General features: G+C 44.8%; 2 protein-coding genes across 5 annotated transcripts in view; one reads left to right on the top strand and one right to left on the bottom strand.

The window, feature by feature from the left end:
- The window catches only part of CLIP4 (CAP-Gly domain containing linker protein family member 4), a 70,688-nt gene that overhangs the window by 6,380 nt on the left and 39,830 nt on the right, over window positions 1-24,478 (top strand). The window contains exon 1 of one of the 4 annotated variants that reach the window (XM_075267227.1): window positions 16,047-16,114. The exons of 2 other annotated variants lie outside the window; for them this stretch is intronic. The gene's annotated coding sequence lies outside the window, so the exon portion shown is untranslated. Of the gene's footprint in view, window positions 1-16,046; window positions 16,115-16,629; window positions 16,649-24,478 lie in introns of those variants that run through there. One more of the 4 variants, XM_075267228.1, reaches the window with a different exon arrangement.
- PCARE (photoreceptor cilium actin regulator) lies at window positions 2,836-14,901 on the bottom strand. Its single transcript, XM_075267198.1, has 2 exons — window positions 10,790-14,901; window positions 2,836-3,507 (listed from the first exon to the last, which is right to left on the bottom strand). Exons 1-2 carry the CDS (start codon window positions 14,701-14,703, stop codon window positions 3,354-3,356), a joined length of 4,068 nt encoding a protein of 1,355 aa, XP_075123299.1. The 5' UTR covers window positions 14,704-14,901; the 3' UTR covers window positions 2,836-3,353.

The following is a 24,478-nucleotide window of genomic DNA, read 5'->3' as shown; positions in this document are numbered from 1 at the left end:
TGAGGTTCTGCAGCAGCTGAGGTGTGTATTATGAGGTTCTGCAGCAGCTGAGGTGTGTAGTATGAGGGGTTATAGTACAGATGACAGTATTGCTTATCCCTGTGCCTTGTGTGTACAGCCCTTATCCTCTCAGCTGGTTGCTATGATTCATTCTACCTATCAAGCACCCACATACAGTATATACCCAGTATACAGAGAATCTGTACTTACCCTATGATGCAAGGAAAAAGGGGGGAGCAAAGTTGGAGCCCCCCTTTAATCACAACCATGATAGCACATCAGGATTTCCTTCTCGTCTACTGAAAATGAGTTGCCAATAACAACAGCGCTGACCTGACCTTTGTAAATATTTTATTTGACGGTTTTTGTGTCATGTCCAATGTAATGCTCCAATCCCTCCCAGAGCTGCAGTCACAATTCTGCTGAGCTGTATTCTGCTGTGTCACTGGCGGAGTAGTACATGCACGTGGGCACACTGATGGATTCCAAATACTAGATGGCAAAATTCTGAATGCAGCTCTGGATGTGACTGGAGTAAAACAGAATACAACGCAGGATGAATACAATATTTATGAATATTCACAACTTTATGTGCAGAACGGTGAGAACAGTGACTTCATATAACATAAGTACAGCTAAATCATTACCGAACGAGAAGATCCACAACTCTCTAATATGCTTTGTGCTTAAAGGGGAGTTCTGGGACTTACGGTCTGTCACCAATATGTGATCAATAGGGTTCCAATACTCAAGACCCCCAGAGATCAGCTGGTTGAAGAGGTTGCAGCCTTCGAGTGAGCGTCATGACCTCTTCACTGAATATCATGAACAGCGCCATACGTATCGTAATGGTTGTGCTTGGTATTGCAGTTTAGCTCCACTTCAATGGGACTGAGCTGCTGCTGTACCATGTGACCAATGAATGTAATGTCACCGACACAGGGAAAAGGCTTCAGCTCTTGTGAGCAATGCAGCCTCTTCAAAAGCTGATCAGCAGGGTCCCGGGTGTCAGACCCCCACAATCATATATTAATGACCTATCCTAAGTCCTGGAAAACCCCTTTAAATTCCTCATCTTTTAAAGATCTCTATTGGTCGATTATTCCCATTTACAATTAGATGCCAAAAACCTGTTCAAGTCCTCCTACTTCTCAGAGCTGAGGGTTTGTTACAAATATAGTCGCGCAGATGTGAATGTAGCGTAAAATGTGCAAGGCTCTCCATTGTTTGGGTCCACCATGGGATCCTGAACAATGGAGAGGCGGACCACTAAAACTGCGGCTACCTTTGGCCACTAGTGGACCCCATAGACTAAACTAGGGTCCACGTGGTTTCCACGGATAGGAGAATGGAATGTCTTTACCGCAGATGTGAACAGGGCCGTTGCTGACAAAGGATTGCCTGGACAGGACACATTGTAACAAACCTCATCTGTGAGAAATAATCGAAGAATATAAGAAGTATACAAAAATCTTCCCATTCCAAGACAGCGAGCAGATCTTTAAAACGCGGAACTGAGACACAAAGATTAATAGGAACCTGCAGAGCTTTCCCATAAGTCTGATCCTTCGGCCTCTGTAACATATAAATCGCTGAAAAAGAAATTAAGGCAATTTGTAATTTTACAAGAAATGTTCCGCTCTTGTGGTTACTCGCCAGATTCATCCTCAAGAAATAATCCTGCACTCTTTATGGGACAATCCTAAGTGTCAAGGGTTAAAGGGTAAAGACTTGTATATACAGCAGGTGTGACACCCCCAGGGGGCGCCGATGACTTGGGGTAAATGTCCTCTAGTCTGCCACGACCGCTCAGTATCATTGATAATATCAGGTGGCTGTCGGCCATTGATTTTAGTTTCGCTGTCAGGTGGGTGGTGTCTGTCTTTCTACTCCAGCCTAGGACCGCCCACCGGACTGAAGAGAACATCAAGGTGGGTTAACATCACGTTGGTGTCTCTACACTTAAAGGGATTCTATAATTAAAATCACATTTTTTTCTCGATCACACGTAGGAATAGCCTTAAGAATCCTAATCTTCTCCTACCTTTCGCCGCGCCGCCATTCAGTACAAATCCTGGTTTACGTCTGTATGCAAATGAGTTCTCTCACAGCATTGGGGGCGGTCCTCAGCACTCAAACAGCACAGGGGGCTTCCCCAATGCTGCGAGAGAAATCTCCAGGGATGCCTCCATCTTCTTCAGGAACGGCCTCTCTTTGCATCTTCTTCCGGAGCGGGGTTCAAACTTCTAGGCCTCGGGCAGTGCCGACTACGCATGCCCACAGGCCACAAGAAAATGGCTGCTTACACAGCTTTGGGGACTTCTCAGTGCTGCGAGAGAACTCATTTGCATACAGATGAAAACTGGGATTTCTACTAAACAGCGGTGCGGAGAAGACATCTAAAGGTAGGAGAGGAATAGCCTTTTTTAAGGCTATTCCTACATGTAATTGAGAAAAAATTGTGATTTTAATGGTAAAATCCCTTTAATCAGTTTCCGTTATCTGTCGAAACATCATAAAACCTGATTAGAACCTGTATTTCCATTGGAGCGTTTCCACCGAGTATCCACTATGTTGGACAGAGACAAAAGTCGAACTTGCAGCACTTTTGCTCCATACAAAATATAAGGATACCGGACAGGCAGCAACAGTTCTGTTTTTTGTTTTTACATTGAGGTCTATAGAAGACGGACACAAGCAGATTACCAATGGATAGTGATCAGTTTGTGTCCGTTTTTCAATCCGTTTTTCCCCCCTTCATTTTTCTTGGCGCATGCTCAAAATGAAGACGAGGGGGGAAACGGATCCACCAAAAGCAGACGATACCCATTGATGGATCCGTTGTTTCTTTAGATGGATTCACAACGGGCAGATACCAGGTACAGATATGAACATAGCGTCATTGTGCTGAAACTGACAGCAATGATTGCTCAGGAATGGTGGGGGCTAGAGAAAATATTCCATCTGTGCCGGAATCAGTGGAGGGGCGGCTTTTGGAGGATGTATAGCGTTGTAGGTGGTGGAGGTGGTGAAAGGTCCTCTTTAAAGTGAAAAATGTAGGTTTCAGTCTTGCCTGGCACATTATGGCTCGTATGCTTTGCCAGGCACAAGTGTTTGGGGTGGCATCTGACAACGTGTCATGCCTTGGTCTAACGGTTACGCTGGATCATGGCCAAGTCATGAGCTATCACTGCCGTACATACACTTCTATACCAGTCTTCCCAGTGCAGTTCTGTATACACATAGCCTTCACTAATATCAGATAAAGGGAGATTCCCCCCATAAAGCACATGTCATAAGGACACCTCATCTTCAGGCTTTCTCAGCCATGGCTGTAACTTTTAGGTAGGGGGTCACTGAGGTCCGGAGTGGTTCAGTCCTTCCTTCTGCAGTCCCTGGCCCACAACACACAGTTCAGATGTGGCTGGCGTCTGGCTGGCAGCTCTGGGGTCTGTACAGCTTTGGTTGCTCGCAGACTCGCTGTCCTTCTGAGTAGATTCCTCAACCCTGAAATGAGAAAAGAGGCTTATTACTGAGACACTAACCAGAGATGGCGGTATTATGTTAAGCACACGCTGGTAATCGGATTATTAGTCTCATACTGGGACGTCTATAATCCTGAGGCTGAAAAATTTACACAACATGTGTTGCCCATTACAGGAAAACACTCCCCAAGTGACGGGTAAAAGAAGAACATTTCAGGAGATTTTAGGATTTAAAGGGTTTTTCCATTTCTGTGACACAAATTACTAGAATACACCATCAAGTTATAATTGGGGAGTAGGGGATCAGATCTCTGCTAGTGCACTGCAGCACCTTAAAGTGGGGAGTAATATATTTGGGCAGTGCAACATGTGAGTAAACTTAGTAGTATACACCCTAGAGGATCTACTGTGCCAATTCTTAGATTCTTGCCTATCTGCCTCTATGGATCCAGTGATCGACCCCGCTCTTCTCCTGCTGCTTTGTACACAGAGTAGAGCTGAGTTGGTCACATGGCCATGATGCAGCTCAGTCCCATTTAGATGAATGAGCTGCAATACCAAGCACGGCCACTATACAATGTAGGGCGCAGTAATGAGGATACCAATAGATGACAGCTAGGGAGTAAGAGACTGGTGCACAATGTATCAGTGCACGTGTAATAGAATGGCCTGGTGTCATGGACTGGATGCAATTGTAGCAATCACTCAGCTGTGAAAAATTTTAGGTCTGTACAAGAACAGCCATAAAGTTTTTCTTTGCTGACCACAAGAAAAGATGAAGGGATGAGGAGCTGAACCCCACAGAATGGTCATTAAGGGTGAAATGTTTTCTAGGTTACAGTTCACATGAATGACCTGACATGTGATCGTCCACTGGCAGGCCTATGCTGGCTGTAGCTATGACGTACAGATTTGTCATCAGATCAGAGTTTTAACATGATTTATTGTAAATCTAATGTATATAGGGGCAACCCAATTGGATTTTCCTCATCCCTCAATCTCCCTACATACCTATTATGACTGAACTCCACCTGTCCTGATCTCTGCCAGGCTACCCTATTGTGACTGAACTCCACCTGCCCTGACCTCTGCCAGGCTACCTATTGTGACTGAACTCCACCTGTCCTGACCTCTGCCAGACTACCTATTGTGACTGAACTCTACCTGCCCTGACCTCTGCCAGGCTACCTATTGTGACTGAACTCCACCTGTCCTGACCTCTGCCAGGCTACCTATTGTGACTGAACTCTACCTGCCCTGACCTCTGCCAGGCTACCTATTATGACTGAACTCTACCTGTCCTGACCTCTGCCAGGCTACCAATTGTGACTGAACTCCACCTGTCCTGACCTCTGCCAGGCTACCTATTGTGACTGAACTCTACCTGCCCTGACCTCTGCCAGGCTACCTATTGTGACTGAACTCCACCTGTCCTGACCTCTGCCAGGCTACCTATTGTGACTGAACTCCACTTGTCCTGACCTCTGCCAGGCTACCTATTGTGACTGAACTCCACCTGTTCTGACCTCTTCCAGACTACCTATTATGACTGAACTCCACCTTCCTCGATCTCTGCCTGTGACTGAACTCCACCTGCACTGACCTCTGCCTGGTTACTTATTTATTTCTCTTTCTTATACAGCACTAACATATTAAACTGTGTCATCACTCACTGTCTCAAGTAGGGATCACATTGTGACTGGACTCTGGCTACCTAGTGACTAAAATCCACCTGCCCTGACCTTTTCCTGGCTACCTAGTGTGACTGAACTTAACCTATCCTGTATTCTACCTGCCATCTTAGAATCTAAAGATAGCTCATCCATATAAAAGTCTTAGAAAACAACTTTAGAGGGGCTCTATCATTGGCTATAGTGATTTTTAACTAAGCATATATTTGCATAGCCTTTAGAAAGGCTATTTCAGGCATACCTTTTGTTCATTAATCCTCACAACTGTTTTTGAATGATATGGAAAGGCTGATCCTGGCTCTCACCTCCCCCTTCTTTACACATATCACACAAGCAATGTTCAGAGAACATCACAGAAACTTCCGGGTGTACGGTGATGGATAATTAGCATATCAATAAAAGCAGGCTTTTGAAATAGACTCCCTTTAATTTAGGTATGGAAGTTGCACCCTGCTGGGCCCCATTCTGCCTGCTATATTTACACTTACGATCCTAAGGACTGGCAGGGTTAGCTAGGGATTACTCTACATTGCTGCCGTGTACTACAGAGAAAGACTGTGATGGTGTCCAGAATAGTCCAGCTGACCACCCCCTTTAAGAAGTGTAATATGTATCGGTAGTAATGGTTTTCATCTTAGCACATTTATAAACTTTATATTATGGGAACAATAGTGAAAAAACTGAATATACTGTATCTCTCCTACAGCAGTATATGACGGGCTGATACATTGCTATATATGGTATATCTTATTTATAACAGCAGGGGTGTTGTCTTATTTCCTTTGGCAATGAACAAGATCAATTATTCCCATGTTTCAACAAGTCTCCATATAAATGGGGAGTGGTAGATGGAACAGAACCTGAAAGATGCTGCAGAGAACAGTGCGGGAGTCTCATGAGGATTAGTCTCAGCTATTCAACAAGAGCAACAAACAGGGAGAGGCCTGGATGAAGCCGCCCGTCACTGTCTGCAGCCTGCCCTCTATTGTAGTCAGGGCCCCTGTTATTATTATTAGTATCCTGTACTCTTACTAGGACGCCATTCCCTCCGGCCAGACCAGAAGCCAATGACTGACCTCAGCACTTCTGGACCAGTATCAGAGGGAATGGGAGACGTGGTGCCCCTACAGAGATGGGGTAGGTGAGTATCACTTCTCTTTTAACTTTACACCTCTCTAGGCCACCCCTGGGTTATCCAGTGAAGTTGAAGGGATTTTCCAGGCTTTACCAATGGATGACCTATCCATAGAATAGGTTATCCATTGAAGATGAGCGGAGGTCTGACGTCCAGGACTCCTCCAGATCAGCTCTATGAGCGCTCCCACGCTTATTGTTCACATGATCTGCCTGATACCAAGCACAGCCTCTGTAAAATGTACAGTACTGCATTGGGTTCAGTGTAGAGAGGCCGGAGCGATCTTCTAAATGCTGTGTTCTCTTCAAACAGCTGATCAGTAGAGACCCAAAGGTCGGTCCTGCACGGTGTTCAGTCATGACCTATCCTAGGGATAGGTTATCAAATAATACACCTGAAAAACCCCTTTAAGACTTACATGTGAGTTTCAAAAACATTTCTATGAGTAGTCAATAATGCAAAATATAATGCCCCCCATCCCAAGCTTTGTTTTCCGGAAAGGGAAGAGTTAAAACAACATATAATTAATAACTTCTCTCCCCTGACATATGTAGGAGTGGCAGGCCACAATACATCTTTGTTATTTAACTGGTCCCATCAAAATTGTGAGGTTCAGCCGACATCCAATGTGCATCGCCATACGTTACAAAGACTGTAAAATTTAGCAAAAATTCTGGCCTTCAGGCCTGATATGACCATGGTGGACCTTGCAGACTCCTCGTGTCAGAACGCCAGAATATATCAGAAGTTTTGAACCATCCGATTTTGGGTTAAAGGATTTTGCAGGGACTCATATACTAATAACCTATACTAAGGATAGGTCATCAATATTTCATAGGTGGAGGGGGGCACCCGGGACCCCACTGATCAGCTGTTTGAAAAGGCTGAGTGCTTCGGCCCTGTGCTGATGATATCATGTTGATTGGTCACATGTTACAGCAGCTCAGTCCCATTCAATTGCTGTGCTTAGTATTCTTCGAATAAGAGCTGCGGCCTTTTCAACCAGCTGATCTGTAGGGGTTCCGGATGTTGGACCCCCAAGATGACATATTAATAACCTATCCTAAGGTTAGGTCAAGTCTTGGAAAACTCCTTTAACATCACTTCACAGAATATAATTTAACATGAGGATTTGTAACAGCGAACTTATCATTAAATCCGCCGACCGATGCCCAACCTCCTCCTCTGCCCTTGTTCTCCAATCTCCTGATTGACTTTGAGAGAAATTAGCAAGGCCATAAAGTAATCGCTCACTTTTACAACACAGTCACCAAGTGGTATAAAGTTTGTCATGACCCAATGCTTTGATTCACAAACCCACTAAAAGCGCTTCGGTATAAGAAGGATGCAAATAAGTGGATTTGCATACTGAGGCAACAAAAGAGAAAGAGGGTGATTTGTCAAAAATACAGGTGGCCCTTAAAATGAGCCCCCAGGGCTAAGGCAAGGCGTCACAAATAATGGCATATAAATAATGGTGAATAATTCTTCACGTCTAGTCAGACCAGGCTGCTAAATAAACTCATCACCGACTTCATCCTCAAGAACTTTCTCTTTTCTTTTGACTAAAAATAATCATCTCCCTGGTCGGCCATTAATAACCCCGACTTTTTGTCATGACATCAATTTACTTAATTATAGCACTCCGGTAGATGGGATGAAGTAAGCCAGAGGGTGGTAAAATGATTAGCAGGCGGTACTACTACAACTTTCTATACTTGTCATTTATCTAAGACCTCATCGGCACAAACACTCACTATGGTATGGCTGGGCGTGGAGGTGACCTCAGCAGACAGACACAGGACAATATCGGCCTACATATCTAAAATATGTAAACTTAAAGGGATCCTATCACTCAGACACAATTTTTTCTAGGTACCACTTTGGAATAGCCTTAAGAAAGGCTATTCTTCTCCTACCTTTGTCTTCTCCGCGCCGCCGTTCGCCTACAATCCCAGTTTTTCGCGGTATGCAAATTAGCTCTCTTGCAGCGCTGGGGGCAAGCCCCAGCGCTCAAACAGCACTGGGGGCGTCCCCAATGCTGAGAGAGAACTCTCTCCAGCGCCGCCTCCATCTTCGTCAGCAGCGTCATCTTCAGCCTCTTCTTCCGGCGGTGGCTTATAACTTCTAGGCCTCAGGCCTTGGGCAGAGCAGACTGCGCATGCCCACAGGTCACGAGAAAATGGCCGTTTGCACATTATTGAAAGCGGCCATTTTCTCGTGGCCTGTGGGCAGTTTGCTCTGCCCAAGGCCTAGAAGTTACAAACCACCACCGGAAAAACAGGCTGAAGAGGACGCTGCTGACGAAGATGGAGGCGGTGCTGGAGAGAGTTCTCTCGCAGCATTGGGAACGCCCTCAGTGCTGCGAGAGAGCTAATTTGCATACCAAGAAAAACCAGGATTGTAGGTGAACGGCGGCACAGAAAAGATGATAAAAGGTAGGAGAAGAATAGCCTTTCTTAGGGCTATTCCGAAGTGGTACCTAGAAAAAATTGTGTCTGAGTGATAGGATCCCTTTAAGCAGACTGAAACTACACCAAATTTTATCAGAGTGGCTGCTGGAAGATAAAACTGGTGCGCCTTTAGGATGTCTAGTATATACTACCTATTAATTGGCATACATTGGGACAGAATTTTGGCACAATTTGACTTGTCAGGGTGCTTTGGGACACTAAACCACTCACAAGTCCTTATGGACCGGGGGATTCATGTCCCAAATCGCCTTGTTATAAAACCATCCATGCACCCACCAAAAATAAAACCTTTATCCTCACGAGCTCCTGTGCTCCCCGTGTCGATGCAGTTCTTCAATGAAGCCAAAGGGGAACATCTCTGCATCTGTGCACATGTGCCAGACCTCAGGTACATGCGCAATGAAGCCAGGGTATACATCCCCACCCTCCCTGAAGAACTGCACAGGTGCTAGGAGCACCAGGGATGAGACTGATGGTAGGTAAAACATATATATATATATATATATATATATATATATATATATATATATATATATATATTTTATTAAATGCAGTCACAACTGTATTTAAATCCTTGGTCCTTAAGGAACTGTGCGTGGTTTAGTGTCCCAAAATCCACCTGACAGATTCCTTTTAAGTCATGCTACCCTGTATATAGCTAATCCTGTTCTCATCTGAAAAGTGGATACAATTCAGTATATAGTGTAGACAATGCTCTGTGAGTTCAACTACCTGGACTGCAGATTGATACATTATAGCAAATTTTCCTGCTTGATCTACACTGCTGATACATTGAGCTCACAGAGCATTTTCTAGACTGGATACAACTGTATTAAACCTCTCAGCTAGCAATTTTTTTTCACTTATAGAGGTTTTCTAGGGTTTATTAATTGATGACCTACAGATCAGCAAGGACCTGAGCCCTGAACCAATGGTGCTGTAGTCTCAAGTGTTTACCAAATACAGTGTGATACACTTGTGTAGTCGCAGCTCCGCCCATTCTCTTGAAAGGGAATGGGCCGCGATCAGGTCATGTGACCAAACGATTTGACGTAAAGCGGAAGTGGCACTCAGTGTGCCGCAGTGGCTTTGGAAAGTTGATCCACAAGGGTCCCGAGTATCGGATCCAAATGGATCTTCAATTGCTGACATATCCCAGAAAGCCCTTTTAGGCTGAGGCCCTACATTGCGGAAACGTAGCTTCTTTTGTTGCAGATTTTGCAGCGTTTTTTTGAGCCAAAGCCAAGAATGGTTGTAATAGTAATGGGAAATATATAGGAAGCTCTTATACTTCTACCTTCTGCTCAATGCACTCCTGGCTTTAGCTCAAAAAACTGCAACAAAATCTGCAACAAAAGAAGCTGCGTTTCCCGTTTCCACAGCGTGGGACCTTAGCCTTATAGAGGTTCAATATGCCCATATTTGAATTTGTAGAAAATAGTTAAATATTTTTAAAATCTAAATAGCTAAAATATTGAACATTGTTGCAAATATATATATTTTTTTAACATTTTGCAGAATTTTAAAGACTTTCTCTAACCATCCCAGTGGTGACATCTTTTGTCTTGATCAGTTGCCAATAGATATGACCATAAATGGAGGAACCAGCCATGATTTTCTTATTGTGAACGGGTTATCGTCTCATGTATGTAGTATCCTTCCTTACAACCTGTCCAGTAAGGTTATCATGGCTAGGTTTCTGACATGTTCCTGGCCATAGAAAGTACCTGCATTCACAGTCATATCCATTAGCAACTTATCAAGGAAACAGACTGTCACCACCAAGATAATTAGAGAAAATCTCTAAAACGTTGCAAAATTTGTAATTATTTATATTTACAAAAATGTCTACACATTTAAATACAGTTATGTTCCTGAGAAAAGCCCTTTATGGTCTAATATTAGGGGAAATGTTTCAGCTTTCACATCATAGGAAGTTTAACACAAGGCATTAGAGATAAATCACCTGTTGTAGGTTTCTACCATCAATATAATATTTCCTACCTGCTTTGCTGAAGCGCCAAATCACTGACAGCATTAGCAGAGATGGATGTTGGAAGACGTAGCTGGACTCTTGGTCTCCGCTCAGAATAAGACCTCCGGACAAAAGGTTGAGGGTTTGCTGCACTCAGTGCAACTCTTCTGTGCTGGTCATCATGTTGACGAACGGAGAAAGAGTGTCTCAGAACAGGACTCGGGACTGGGTTCAACACAGTTTCCAGCCTACTTGTGCCTGGTGGTGATGGAGGCTTTGATTCAAATAGGGAAGTTGATGATGGGCAAAATATTGACTGTGCATTGCCAATCATTTTTGAAGACAGTTGTTGGTCTTCAGAACTGCGTCTTAACCCTGTATGAGATGGAGAAACTGGAGGAGATGGTGTAGAATAAGGAGGGGGGCTAGGCTCACAATGAATTTGTGGAGGGCTTGGTAGCCTCCGACTACTTGGTGGACTTTGTTGGCTTCGTATTTGAGGGGTACATGGCAGTTTACGTTGGGTTGGTGGACTCTGCTGTTTCTGGATTTGAGGAGGACTTTGTTGTCTTCGTATTTGTGGAGGACTTGGCTGTCTATGCTGAATTGGTGGACTCTGTTGTCTTCGGATTTGTGGGGGACTTGGCTGCCTTTGCTGAATTCGTGGACTCTGTTGTCTTCGGATTTGTGGGGGACTTGTCTGCCTATGTTGAATTGGTGGACTCTGTTGTCTTCGGATTTGTGGGGGACTTGGCTGTCTTTGCTGAATTGGTGGACTCTGTTGTCTTCGTAATTGTGGGGAGCTTGGCTGGCTTGGTGGACTCTGTTGTCTTTGAGGAGGACTCGGTAGCCTTCGTTGGCTTGGTGGACTCTGTTTTCCTACTTGCGGAGGATCTGATAGTTTTCGTTGGGATGGAGGACTAGGCAGCTTTCGATGGGATGGGGGACTTGCTGGCATCTTTTCACTACAAGGACTTGATATGCTTGTGGTACTTGTGCTGGGTGTTTTCTGGACTGGAGAAGACGGTTGTTGTACACGAAAATTAGATTTTTCCATAGGCCTGATGGTTGGTGGACTTGCTAGTTTTCGATCAGTTGGTGGACATGAAGCTGCAGGTCTTGTAGGAGAAAGCTTTCTTAAGACCTCATTTCTCTGTAATGTAGGAGAATATTGCTTCAGTTTCACCATGGATGCAACAGAACATGGCTTATTACTGACTTTGCCTGGGCTCACCCGATCACCATCACCTGGATTTTCTAAATGGATTATTTTATGTGACTGTTTATATAAGTTAGCAGCTTGTTCTATTTCATGCTTTGTCTGAAGGTCCATAGAAAACTGATCAATTTGTAAAGAGTATTTTCTAACACTGTTATTTACTGTATCTTCTTTACTACAAGGCGTCACCTTGGACATGTAGATATCAGTAATATTTTTGCTTGGTAACACATTTTTTATATTTATAGAGTTTTTCATTTTTTGAGACATCGGTGATTTCATTGCCCAAGCGAAGTTGGTGTCTTTCTCCTGCTCATTAGCTGAAAGTAAGTTGAAGGAGTCATCCATAAGTATTTCGGGTGGAGGAGGTGGCAGGTCTTCCAAGTCATCAGTTCCACATTCAGTTAAATCATAAGGATCGGCAGCAAGTGTACTTGTAGTTGCACATGGATTTGGATAAGTAGTAGTCTCTTCTCCTGTTGGGAATACATGACTTTTGCTATCCAAAGGTTGTAACCCTTTATACGCTGGAATAGTGGGTGGAAGGACTGGAACTCCATATTTTCTAACACATCTAAGTGGTCCCAGAGTTTTCACACTTGTGGTTTTGCTGGAGTCTTCCACCGGGCTAAATGTTTGGATAAGTTTCCGCACAGACTGGCGTGGAGATGCATTTATGCTGTCCAGTTTTCTCTCTGCCAAAAGAAGCTTATCTTCTGCTTTGGCCACTTGTGGATTAAATGGTGTTTCTAACAGCTTATCTTCTGGTTCCTTATTCAAGTCCCTTGCTATATTTGTATCAATCTTTTTTATGCCAACTTTATCCTGACTCGGTAAGATATTGAAACTTTTATCAAGACAGGCCTTTAGTTTGTTGGTGGATGAATTATTACTAGAGATTATGCAACCAGCATGTGAAAAAGACTTAATATTTGGGTTTTGTGTTGCGTCTTTGTTTTTCGTGGACCAGTATAGCTGTTCCAACTTTTTGCCAAGTTCCTTCTGTGTTCTTTGAAGTTCTAAAAGAGTAGGATCCTCAGCTTGGCTTCTAAGTGATTCTGCGGATCGAGATCTTCTGTGCTTAGATGATCTTCTGTTGCTCCCATCTGCAGTACTAGGCCTAACAATGTCTGTAGTAACTTCCTCTCTAGTCCACACGTTACTTATTGATTTACCAGGAACAAACTTGATCTTTTCGCTGATAGCTTCCTTCATTTTCAATGTCATCTCTTCATTTTCCTGGTTCTCTAACCATTTCAGTGCATGTTTATAAGGACCCATGCCTGCTGGAGAGGTCAGAGGTCTTTGGGTTAAGGTGATCTGACTTGATAAACTTTTATTATCTTCGCTTTCATCACAACTTTCATCACTGATCGTTGATTCATCTGATTCTGGATCAAGCGTACTATCTTCTAAGGTGGCATTAGTGCCTAGTGAGCTCATTGAAGGGCTACTTGACATACTAGTTTGTTTAGAAATACCTGAATATTGGTTTTGTGCCCCAGATGAGTAATTTGTTTTTTCTTTTTGAGTAGATTTGCTCAAACTGAGATTAAAGTCAGATATCTTGCCATCACTGGTTGACTTTTGTTGCGTTGTTACAACTTCACTTGTTGTCAGACTTGCTTTACCCGAGGAGTCAATACTCGACTTTCTTCCCATTTTATCAGGAGATCTATATCCTCTCATAGATTCAGAATCACCACCAATTCCACTGTCTTCAGAATAAAGAGTTGTATCATTGGGATGGTGCTGTGTAGATCCTACTGCCGACTCCTCCAAAGATTTGATCATCTTCATGAGTCGCTCATCACATTGTTCCTTTTGTTTCAGCTTTTCCTGATATATGCTAATAGCTGATTGCAATAAGCTGCAGGTATCCTGTAAGGCAGTGGTGGTCAGAGAGGATACGGTGCCATTTAAAGACTGCATTTTATTAATTGTATACTGCAACAACTGCTGCAGTAAATCTGGTTGTTCAGCAGGATCTCCTTTTCCCAAAGGCCATGTGAGATTGATCCCTACGGCTTTTAAAAGTTTTTCCCCATCTTCTGCAATTTCTTCCAAGCATTGATTGATATCGTCGAATCTCAGGGCCATGAAGCTAATCATCTGCTGCATGATAAGGTGAGTCTGGGTTGCTTGGTTTGCCATGGAAATGACAGCTTCATATTTTGAAAGATTAGGGTTCAGGAATGCGTATGCATCTTGGTGAGCCTTAACAAGCTCTTCTGGGAAATCAACCTTTTTTTCGATATCAAGAAAAACAGCTTGGCTTGTTTTTGCACGTCGACTATGTTTACCATGCCTTTGGCTTTTTGACTTCCTATTTCTTCTTGTATTTCCATCTAGTTGCACTGCGCCCGGATTCTCTTGCTCCGAACCGGTTGAACTATGTTTTCTTATAGTCCTCCTCTTTTGGTATGTTAAATTAACCATTCCTTCATCAGCAGTGCTAACTTTTTCTTGATCATCAGAGAAAGACCCATTATGAGAAAGTCCAACAGGGCCACTGGAATTGCTCTTCTCCAACTGACTAGTTTGGTGGTCGGCTTTTTGCAAGCCCTCTTTCTGCTTGATTTCCTGATTTTTATTCTCCGACAGAGGAACTGTAATTCCATTGTTATGGTCCGGGGGAAGAAGCGCTTTGTTTTTCTTCAGTGGGTTAGCAGCATTTTTTGCAATCGTCTGAATGATCCCATTATGAGAAGGTGAACAGCCCATTCTGTAATTTTCTTCGTACAAGTTTAGCAAATATAAAAATAGTCCTTACATTTTTGCTTGCTCCAAGAATCAGATGCTCCAAGATGATTCTTCATTGTCTCAGGGGTTAAAAAAAAATCTTTGTAATAGAAAACAAATAGTAAAGCAATATGATTCTCAGCAGCTGCAAACCAGCATAACAGCTCTGTTGGCTATAGATAGACGTCTCTTAGTGTTTCTCCTCTCTTTCCATTGACAGATGTCAAGTGCAAATAGGATTTGGAGCTTACTGGATTAAACATTCTTTATCCGTTGAGCAACTATCTTTCGTTGGAAGAAACAACATGTCAATTTCATTATTCCAATGTTCACCACATAAGTTTTCTACTGGGGAAAGGTAACGAAAGAAATCAAGCAGTCTAATTATAAGTACGGACTGAAAATCATCATTTGTTGCCGCTTTATCCCCTTGTGTAGACAGGCATCGGCTAGTTATTAGAGAATGAGATCAGAAGAAGATAAGTGATCTTAAAAGCAATTGAACAATGTCGATCAGCGCTTATTTGTTTTCAAATTTTTCTTCACGTGCAAAAGCAAGACTTGAGTAAACACAAAAAAAATCTTCACTGATGCAATCAATATTTATGTGGCAGCTACACTATTAGAGGCACTGTAAAGTAAATGTGCCCCTTTACAGAAAATTCTACCTTTTGACATATAACAGATATCTCATCAACTGGTATGAGTGCAAGTCCGAGTGTTATTTTCTAGAAAAAGGGCTGAGATGTGGGTCAGACAGAAGCTCCCCTTTAACTCCTATTGAGCTCTCTTAGATTTATTTGGGAGAGATTCTGGATCATTGGACAACCACAAAAACCATACAAGCCGTATGTGCTATAGACAGGCTCAGACTATTACACAGGGAAGCAGGTGAATCCCCTGGTGGGCCCCTGACCCAGGGGGGCTAAAAGGCTCCTAGCCTCCTAATCCTTGCAAAAGTAGTGGATTGTACATCAGCAGGGGAAGTATAAAGTTTTTTTTTATTTTTATTGGGTGCATATATAACTTTACAACAGGTTGATTTGACACACTAAACCCCTCTGATCTATAAGGACCTGTTCCCTGTCGTCCTTACCAGCGGCACAATGTGGGGTATTTCGTGCCCCTGTGTGCTGGTAGGACAGGCAGAGTTTTAATTAGCCATGTATTAATTTCACATGGCTCGTTCCCTTTAAGAGGGCACAGATACCTCCCCCCTGTGTGTTTTTTTCTGTCCTGTGTAAAGGATCGGACAGGTGGAGAGGACTCTGTGTCCTCCTAAAGAGAAAGAAGGAAGAAGTTGTAAGTTGCAGGTTCTCACCTGTTCAAATCATCTTCAGTGAAGCACTCTGGCCTGCTGGACTTCTGTGTCAGTCCTGCAGGGAGAAGAGGGGTAAGTTTAAAGGCTCCTTTATCTGTTCATATATCCCTGCCTCCCTCCCACAATGTTTGCCTCATGTATCCCCGGCAGTTCAGTCTTGTTTGGGCTTTGTGGAGCCGCGCACCGCTGGCGTGTACGCACGGCTCCAGGAAGGGGAACTTCCGTTTTCGTGGAACCTTCTCTGTCTAGGAGGTTCCCGGCCGGGCGCTCATAGAGGTGACACCGGCACTTCTGGTTTCGGCATCCGCCGCTCCGGGACCACGCAGACAGCGGTGCAGTACGGCTATAGAGGCAAGGTATGTGCCAAGGGTCTGTTGGCTAGGGAGGGAGCAACTCATAAGGCCTGAGAGTGCTCTCAGGAGGGCAAGGAACAGAGCTCACATATTTTTTTGTTAAGCCACGCCCCTTTCTGGATACAGGGCTGTAAACAGGGGCATGGCTGCTTCCCTCATTGCCTGATAGTTTAATCCGCTAGCCGGTTCCGTGTTGTGGCTCGTGTTACTGCTTCAACTACACTTGTTCTAGTGCAAACTCGACAGAAGTTTGGTAAGTTGTCTGACTGAAGCTGGGTGAGTCTCCCTATATGGTTCCTTGAATGTACTCCTTTATGTTCCGTATCCTATGCTTTGGTATCACTGAAAGCTAGTTCTTTGTCATGTCTTCGTCTTCCACCCCTCCCGGGGATCAAGTGAGACGGAAGAAGTCTTCAAAAGGAGACATCTGGCTTGTATTGAATGTGACGTTCTACTACCTGATAGTAAGTGCAGTCTCTTTCGTCTGCTAATTCTCCCAATGGTGGGAGTATCCTGAATGTCATTTTTTGCCTCTAGGCTATGACTGGTCACGCTGCCAGCAATGCAGGGGACCTCTGCGGGAGGAACCCGTTACCAGTGATATGGTAGCATGGGTCAAGGAGTACATGGTGAGTACGTTAGCCGCTAAAAGGGGTAGGGTCCCCTCTGGCTTCTAAGTATCCTTGTTTTTGCAGGATGATTCCTTAAAGGATATCCGTACATCACTGGCTCAGCTCACCAAGAAACAGTGCGTGAGAGGCATTCTGTTTCGCTGCCCTCCCTGGAGTGCCTCCAGGTGGAGGATGAGTCCATATCATCGGACGACCAGTCCTCCTGTTCCAGCAGACCCATTTTTTCATTGTGAGAAGACTAACAAGCTGCTGAAGGCCATCTGGTCGTGGGACCAGATTGGCGAGGGGGAAGCCTCTGCGTCCACCTCTGAAAAGCGGAGGGTTTTTCAAGTGGACGCCTCCATGGCCAGTTTAATGGAACAAGAGTGGAAGCAGCCGGAGGAAGCTTATGTCACCACCAGGGCTTTCAAAGCAGTATATCCAATTGATTCCTCCCAGCTGGATCGCTGGGGTCCTCCGCCCAAGGTGGATTTGGCCATCTCAAAGCTCTCCTGTCGCACTGTCGTGCCTATCGATGACGGGTCAAACCTCCAAGATTTGCTCGATAGGAGAGTGGATTCAACACTCAAGAAGGCATATTCGTCTGCTTCAGCCCAGATGGCAGTGGGCATCGCTTCCACAGAAGTAGCTGATAAGCTTCAAGCCTGATTGGACCGTCTGGAGCGGGACATCGACTCCGGGGCCAACAGGGACATCATCCTGGCGTCCATGGGGGAATTCCGTCTCGCTACAGATTTCCTGAGAGAGTCGGCAAGACAGCAGGTGAAACTGGCTTCCAAGGCCATGGCTCTGAATACCGCTGCCAGGAGGCCCTTGTGGCTCAATCCTTGGCGGGCTGATGTCACCTCCAAATTTTCTTTATGCTCCCTCCCCTTTCAACCAGGGAAGGTTTTTGGCCAGGGGCTGGACGACCTGATGGAGGGGCTGGCTGAAGGTAAAGGCAGGTCGCTACCACAAGCGACCAGAGGAAGAAGGCTTTCCCCTTCTAGGGGTCGAGACTCTACATCCCAATACAGGCCTCAGCAAGGTAACCAGAGACGCCCCAGATACCGCCCAAAGGGGCGGGGCGAGGGGTCCCCAAGGAAGACCCTAAGAAGAAGGGGTTTTGAGGAGGCTTCGCTCTCTCTGTGTCCAGCTCTCCCGTAGGAGGGCGCCTTTCCAAATTTTTCCGTGGCGTGGCATCTTCACATTTTGGATCCATGGGTCCTTCAAGTCGTTCAGCGGGGGTACGCAATAGAGTTCTCACACCCTCCTGTGGACCGATTCATCACTACACGGGTTTTACCAGCTCTACAACAGGTCTGCCTGGAGGCTTCCGTGGCAGAATATTTCGCAAAGGGGGAACTGGAAAGGGTCCCTCCCTCAGAAGTGGGATAAGGAGTTTATTCACCCGTATTCCTGGTTCCAAAGTCCACAGGAGGGTGGCGGATGATTATAGATCTTCGGTTCCTCAACCTTTTCATAAAGGGAAAGCCATTCTAGATGGAGTCCATAGACTCAGTAACCAACTTTCTATTGCGCGACGAGGTCATGGTCACCCTGGACCTGAAGGATGCCTACTTCCATATCCCCACCTTCCCGCCACACAAGAAGTATCTATGCATAGCCGTTCTTATGGCTAGTCACAGAGAGCACCTACAGTTCACTGCTCTGCCATTCGGCATATCGTCAGCCCCGTACGTATTCACCAAGATGGTTGCACCAGTTACTGCCACCCTCAGACTGCAAGGCCTCTTCGTGGTTCCCTACCTCGACGACTGGCTTATAAAAACTCAGTCTACTTCAATTCTCCATCACCACCTCCGGATAGCCATCTCCTTCCTCCAGGAGTTGGGTTGGCTGATCAATTGGGAGAAGTCAGAAATAGTGCCATCCACCCGGAAGAAATTCCTAGGGTTTATTCTGGATTCCCAGAGCATGCAGATTTTCCTATCCCGTCCAAGGCAAGCAAAAATAGAAGCTTCAGTGCAGGGCCTTTTCAGGACCCGGCGGGTCACCGTCCGCACCGCCATGCGGGTCCTAGGCCTAATGTCGTCTTCAGCCAAGGCAGTCCCTTGGGCTTCATGGCATTTGCGTCCCCTTCAGATGGAGGTGTTGAGAGCCTGGAACGGATCTCCACGGGGACTGCACAGGAAGATCTGCCTTTCTCCCGGTACCCGTCTTTCCCTCAGATGGTGGAGACACCTGAAAGACGGAAGGTCCTCGGTCCAACCTCGTTGGACCCTGTTGACAACAGATGCGTCCCATACGGGATGGGGAGCCCACCTAGACGGCGGGACCGTCCAGGGTCTGTGGAGGAATTCAGAGGTAGGAACCTCCAACCTGAAGGAGCTAAAAGCAGTCTATCTGGCGCTGAAGTACCTTGCCCCTTTTCTCGAAGGGAAGGCAGTCAAGGTCCGGTCAGACAACATGACGACGGTAGTATACTTGAACAAGCAAGATGGCACCAGGGTTCCAGCCCTACTGAGAGAGGCGAACTTGATTTTCACGTGGGCAGAGAAGAATCTGTCCCACCTATCCGCTGTTCACATCAAGGGCTCCCTGAACATAGTAGCGGATCAGTTGAGTCGGGGTATCCCTGTATCAGGAAAATGGTCTCTCAATCAAGACAGATTCCAACAGATTGTCCAAGCATGGGGCCTTCCAGATGTCGACCTCATGGCAACCCGACTCAACGCCAAGGTGGAAACCTTCTGTTCTCTGTACCAGGAGGACAATGCCTTGGCAGTGGATGCCCTGTCCATCCCATGGAGGTTCAGGCTGATATACATTTTCCCTCCAGTTTCCATCATACCCAAGGTATTGATGAAAATCAGACAGGACCAAGTCTCGGGAATTGCCATAATCCCGTTCTGGCCGAAAAGGACTTGGTTTGCCCAGCTCATGTGGATGAGTCAAGGCAGGTATTGGAGGCTTCCCCCCTCCCAGATCTGGTGACACAAGGAGAGCTGAGACACCACGATCTGAGGAGATTCAATCTGACAGCCTGGAGGTTGACCAGTCCCTATTAAGGAATAGAGGACTGTCTCAAGGCATCCTAAGGACTTTAGCCAGCGCCAGGACCAACTCTACCAATAAGAATTACCGTAGGGTCGGTAATATTTTCCAGGCCTGGTGCACGGATCACGAAGTGGACTCCTCCGATCCCCCTGTGAGGGCGATCCTGGATTTCCTTCAGGACGGCCTAGACAGAGGGCTTGCAGCTTCTACCCTGAAGGTACATGTGGCCGCTCTGTCCGCCTATCTGGGGAGGCGGTTGTCTCAAGATCCTTTAGTGAGCACCTTTATCAAAGGGGCAACTAGGCTGAGACCAGCAGTATCTGCTCCTGTCCACCAATGGGACCTCAACATGGTCCTAAAGGCACTTTGTGTTGCTCCATTCGAACCCCTGGAGGAGGTGGATCTAAAGTGGCTAACCTATAAGGTATCTTTTCTCCTCGCTGTCACCTCGGCAAAAAGAGTAGGGGAGCTTCAAGCACTCTCATCGGAAGCTCCTTACATTGCCTTCATTGAAGACCGTGTTCAGTTAAGATTTCTGCCAGGGTTCAGGCCTAAGGTTTCTTCTAGGGCAAATGTGTGTCAGCTCATTTGCCTGCCAACCTTTTTTTCCAGTACCCACTTCCCGTGAGGAGGAGAGGTGGCATACCCTGGATTTAGTCCGGAACCTGCAGATTTATCTTCAGCGCATGCGCGCTTTCAGGAGATCTGAAAACTTATTAATAAATTATGTAGGTGGCCATAAAGGCCGCAAGGCTTCTAAAGCAACCATCTCCCGCTGGGTGAAGGAAGCAATCAAGTTGGCGTTTGTGAAACAGAACTTACATCCGCCCACTGTCCTAAGGGCCCACTCGACACGGGCAGTGTCGACCTCTTGGGCGGAAATCAAGGCTCTTGCCTTGGATCAGATTTGTGCAGCAGCATCCTGGTCTTCAGAATCGACTTTTGTGAAGCACTACCGACTTGATCGGTATAGCTCAGAAGCTACTGCCTTCGGGCGCACTGTATTACATTCTGCTTGTGTTTAATGTCCCACCCTTATGGGGATTACTTGCTATTTCCCCACATTGTGCCACTGGTAAGGACGACAGGGAACGAAGGATTATGTAGATAATCTTGTTTCCCTTAGTCCTAACAGCGGCACAAGGATTTCCCCCCCTATTGTTGTTTATTTGAAATGTATGTATTATTACTTGTTATTTACACACAGGGGGGAGGTATCTGTGCCCTCTTAAAGGGAACGAGCCATGTGAAATTAATACATGGCTAATTAAAACTCCGCCTGTCCTACCAGCACACAGGGGCACGAAATACCCCACATTGTGCCGCTGTTAGGACTAAGGGAAACAAGATTATCTACATAATCCTTCGTTGGTGGTTTGGTTCTCTTTAAGGAAGTGTTTTCACGTTTGGGGGGTGCCGCCCAATGCAGCTCTCTCTGCACACATCTGTTTTCATTTATTGATTATTGTTCGGTACTTGTTAGCTGATGCACGCTGTGGCGGGATATCACATAACAGGCACCAGACAATAGTCAATAAATGTTTCCCTGTGGTCAAAGAAAATACTGACGTCCACCAGGCATCAGTTTTTGAAGGCAGAACCAGGTGTAGATCATAAAGTGAGAAGATGTATGAAAGTCTATTCCTGAATTATTTTGACGGCTGTCATCAAAGCTGCTTTAAAATAATTCATATGAATGGGACTATTCACATGACTGATCTTTTTGACAGTTCTTTTTAATGGCCCATTCAAAAATAGGACTACCTATTTTTGCCTATTTTCATGGATCCCTCAATATACTCAAATCTACAGTCCAGTCATATTAATGTGACCACTGCCTACTTTTGATGTCAAAGTTAAATAACTAATGGCAGAAGGCACGTGTCATCAGTCATCTGGGTGCACTCATCATTGTGTTGATGGATCAACACAAGTATGTATCTATCCTTGCGGACCACGTTCACCCCTACATGCAAATTGTTTTTCCTCAAGATGATGGCTTTGTATGTCTACTTTGCAGGGAAAAGAGCTCCATACACATCAATGCAAGCCCTGTTGATTAATCTGTCAAGGTGAAAAGGCTTGTCTAAACTGGCATTTTCTAAACCACACTTGATCTCTTCTGTAGCCCCGCCTGTTATTTCAGTGAGAACACCATATTTACAATATATATCCATGTGATAAATAATTTATAATTGTAAAGGTTAGTACATAGTGGCCCACTTGCTGAAGGCCTGGAAAAATGTTCTCTGTTTGTGAGAGCACTAACCCATTACTCCATGTTGCTGAATGTTCTGGTAGCCAGCAATTTCTTGCAAGATGTTCCTTATCAATTCCTGTAGAGAATCATTTCTAACCCCGCATTCACACAATTGAGTTTCAGTTGGTAATAATGCCCTGTACTGATTATAGTAAGTCTCTGGGAGGCAGGGACATATACAACTATGCTGCTAGCAGTCACTCTCCCAGCATAAGGTGCAGGCCAATAAATATGGCCAACATATGGAGTGAGTTTCACGGCTAATAAATGGTCGTGTTAATACTGGGTAATGGACTTTGTCCACTACAGTCAAATGAATGGGTCTAGTCTGGAAGGTGCTGCCACGAGGCAGACGCCGGGGCTGAATCAGCCTGAAAAAGGGCAGCTTGCTTCTTTTTTCTGTGAGCGGAAAAGTAAGCTAGCGGTCTACATAGACCGCTATTGTGAGGGGGCAGATTATGACGTGGATTCAGTGCCAAAATCTGCCCCCTCTTGCCTCATGTGAACTAGCCCTAAGGGGTTATTTTCCAGCTTTTTTTTTTACATAACCTTCAAGAGACTCCATTATGATGCAGATATGAATGTGGCCTTATTGAGCGGCATCCTCTTGCCATAGATTAACCCCTCTATAAGATGCTTGTCCCGTCTTTCTGTCCTGCTGAATGTCGCAATTTATGTGTTCTGCTGAAAAAGCAGATCCTGACAGAAACTTGTCAAACAGAGACAAATGGAGACTTTTTACCACAATGTAAACTCACTAAAAACTTATAGATGTTTAAAAAAAATTGAAGGATAGCAAAGTGGCCTGAAAGTAGCCTTATCATGCACCATCCTCTTGCATTGTCCTAATGACCCAGTTCTTTGTCCTGTTGGATATAGCCATTTATTCTACTGAAAATAATGAACCTTGACTGAAATTTGTCAAACGGAGAAAAATGGAGACTTTTTTACCACACTCGTCCCACTTAAAACCTATGGATATGTTTGGGAAAAAAATTGAAGGATAGCCAAAAGTGGTCTGAACGTAGCCTTATCATGCACCATCCATTGCCATGGACTTGCAGTGTATGGAATCCTGATGACCCAGTTTTGTGTTCTGTTGAATATCCCCATTTATTTTTTCTCTGCTAAAAACGAAGCTCCTGACGGAGACTAGAATAGTCAAACATGGTCTGAACAAAGCCTATCATGCACCCTGCCATAGACTTGCATTGTACAGTATGATGTTGTCCCAGTTTTTTGTCCTGTTGAACATCACCATATATCCGTTGCTGAAAAACAGATTCTGACAGAAACTTGCCAAACGGAATTTACACTTTTTACCGAAGTGGAATACTCACTGAAAATCTAACGCGTCTGTTATAGACAAAGATGGTGTGAACCAAACCTAAGCACACATTACTGCTACAATGTGCTATATAAAGCAAATTCAAGCCAATAGTGAAAAAAAAAATATAGAAAACTGCCAAAAATTGAGTACGTGGAGAAAAATAATTCAAATTTAAACATTGTGGAACATTTGAAAAAACAGCAACTTGAACACTCGTGTTCAGACTGGGGGTGTTTGGCTTCCGTTAGGGGGTGTTCACATGTAGGAATTTGGCACAGAATCCGGAATTCAGACTAAAAACAGAAGCTGATTTTTTTTTTCCAGCTAGCGGAAAAAATAAGGCTGAGTTTTTTGGTCAGGAAAAATCCGCTTAGTAAAATTCATGTGGAGTTTTTTGAGGCGTTTTCCGCTTGAAAAAATCAATGCAAGTCAATGGGAGGCATAAAATCCACCTAGCGTTTTTCATCAATTCTGCATCAAAAAACGCTAGTGGTTTTTCTGCCTCCTTTTGATTTCTTTTCAGGCGGAAAACGCCTGAAGAAAGGACATGTCGCTTCTTTTTTTGCGCTAGCAGAAATAAATTAGAAGCAGATTACATAAGAATGTATGGTGAAGTGTTTTTTTTGGAGCAGGATTTTGAGGCGGACTAAAAAACTGAGCCTAAGCATCCTGCAGGCAGACTCTGTCCAAGAGCTCCCATTGAAACGAATGGGAGGCGGAAAGTACAAATTTTTCTGTCAGCACAGAATTTGGCCCTGCCAATAAGGCGAGATACAGTAGCACTTCTCTCCAAAGTCCGCTTTATAAAGCGCTTCAAATTCAACGTCAGTTTTTGTCACGCACAAAAAATCTGCTTCAGGC

The sequence above is a fragment of the Leptodactylus fuscus genome, chromosome 3 (genome assembly GCF_031893055.1).
Source record: "Leptodactylus fuscus isolate aLepFus1 chromosome 3, aLepFus1.hap2, whole genome shotgun sequence".
NCBI classification, from domain to species: Eukaryota; Metazoa; Chordata; class Amphibia; order Anura; family Leptodactylidae; genus Leptodactylus; species Leptodactylus fuscus.
Note: the sequence above shows the minus strand (reverse complement) of the source record. Positions and strands in the feature narration are given on the sequence as shown.

Excerpts from the sequence above, each read along its gene's own strand:
- PCARE (XM_075267198.1), bottom strand. The coding sequence starts at position 14,703 with ATGGGCTGTTCACCTTCTCATAATGGGATCATTCAGACGATTGCAAAA. Across the intron at positions 3,508-10,789 it reads TTGGCGCTTCAGCAAAGCAG|GGTTGAGGAATCTACTCAGA; the intron begins GTAGGAAATATT and ends TTCTCATTTCAG.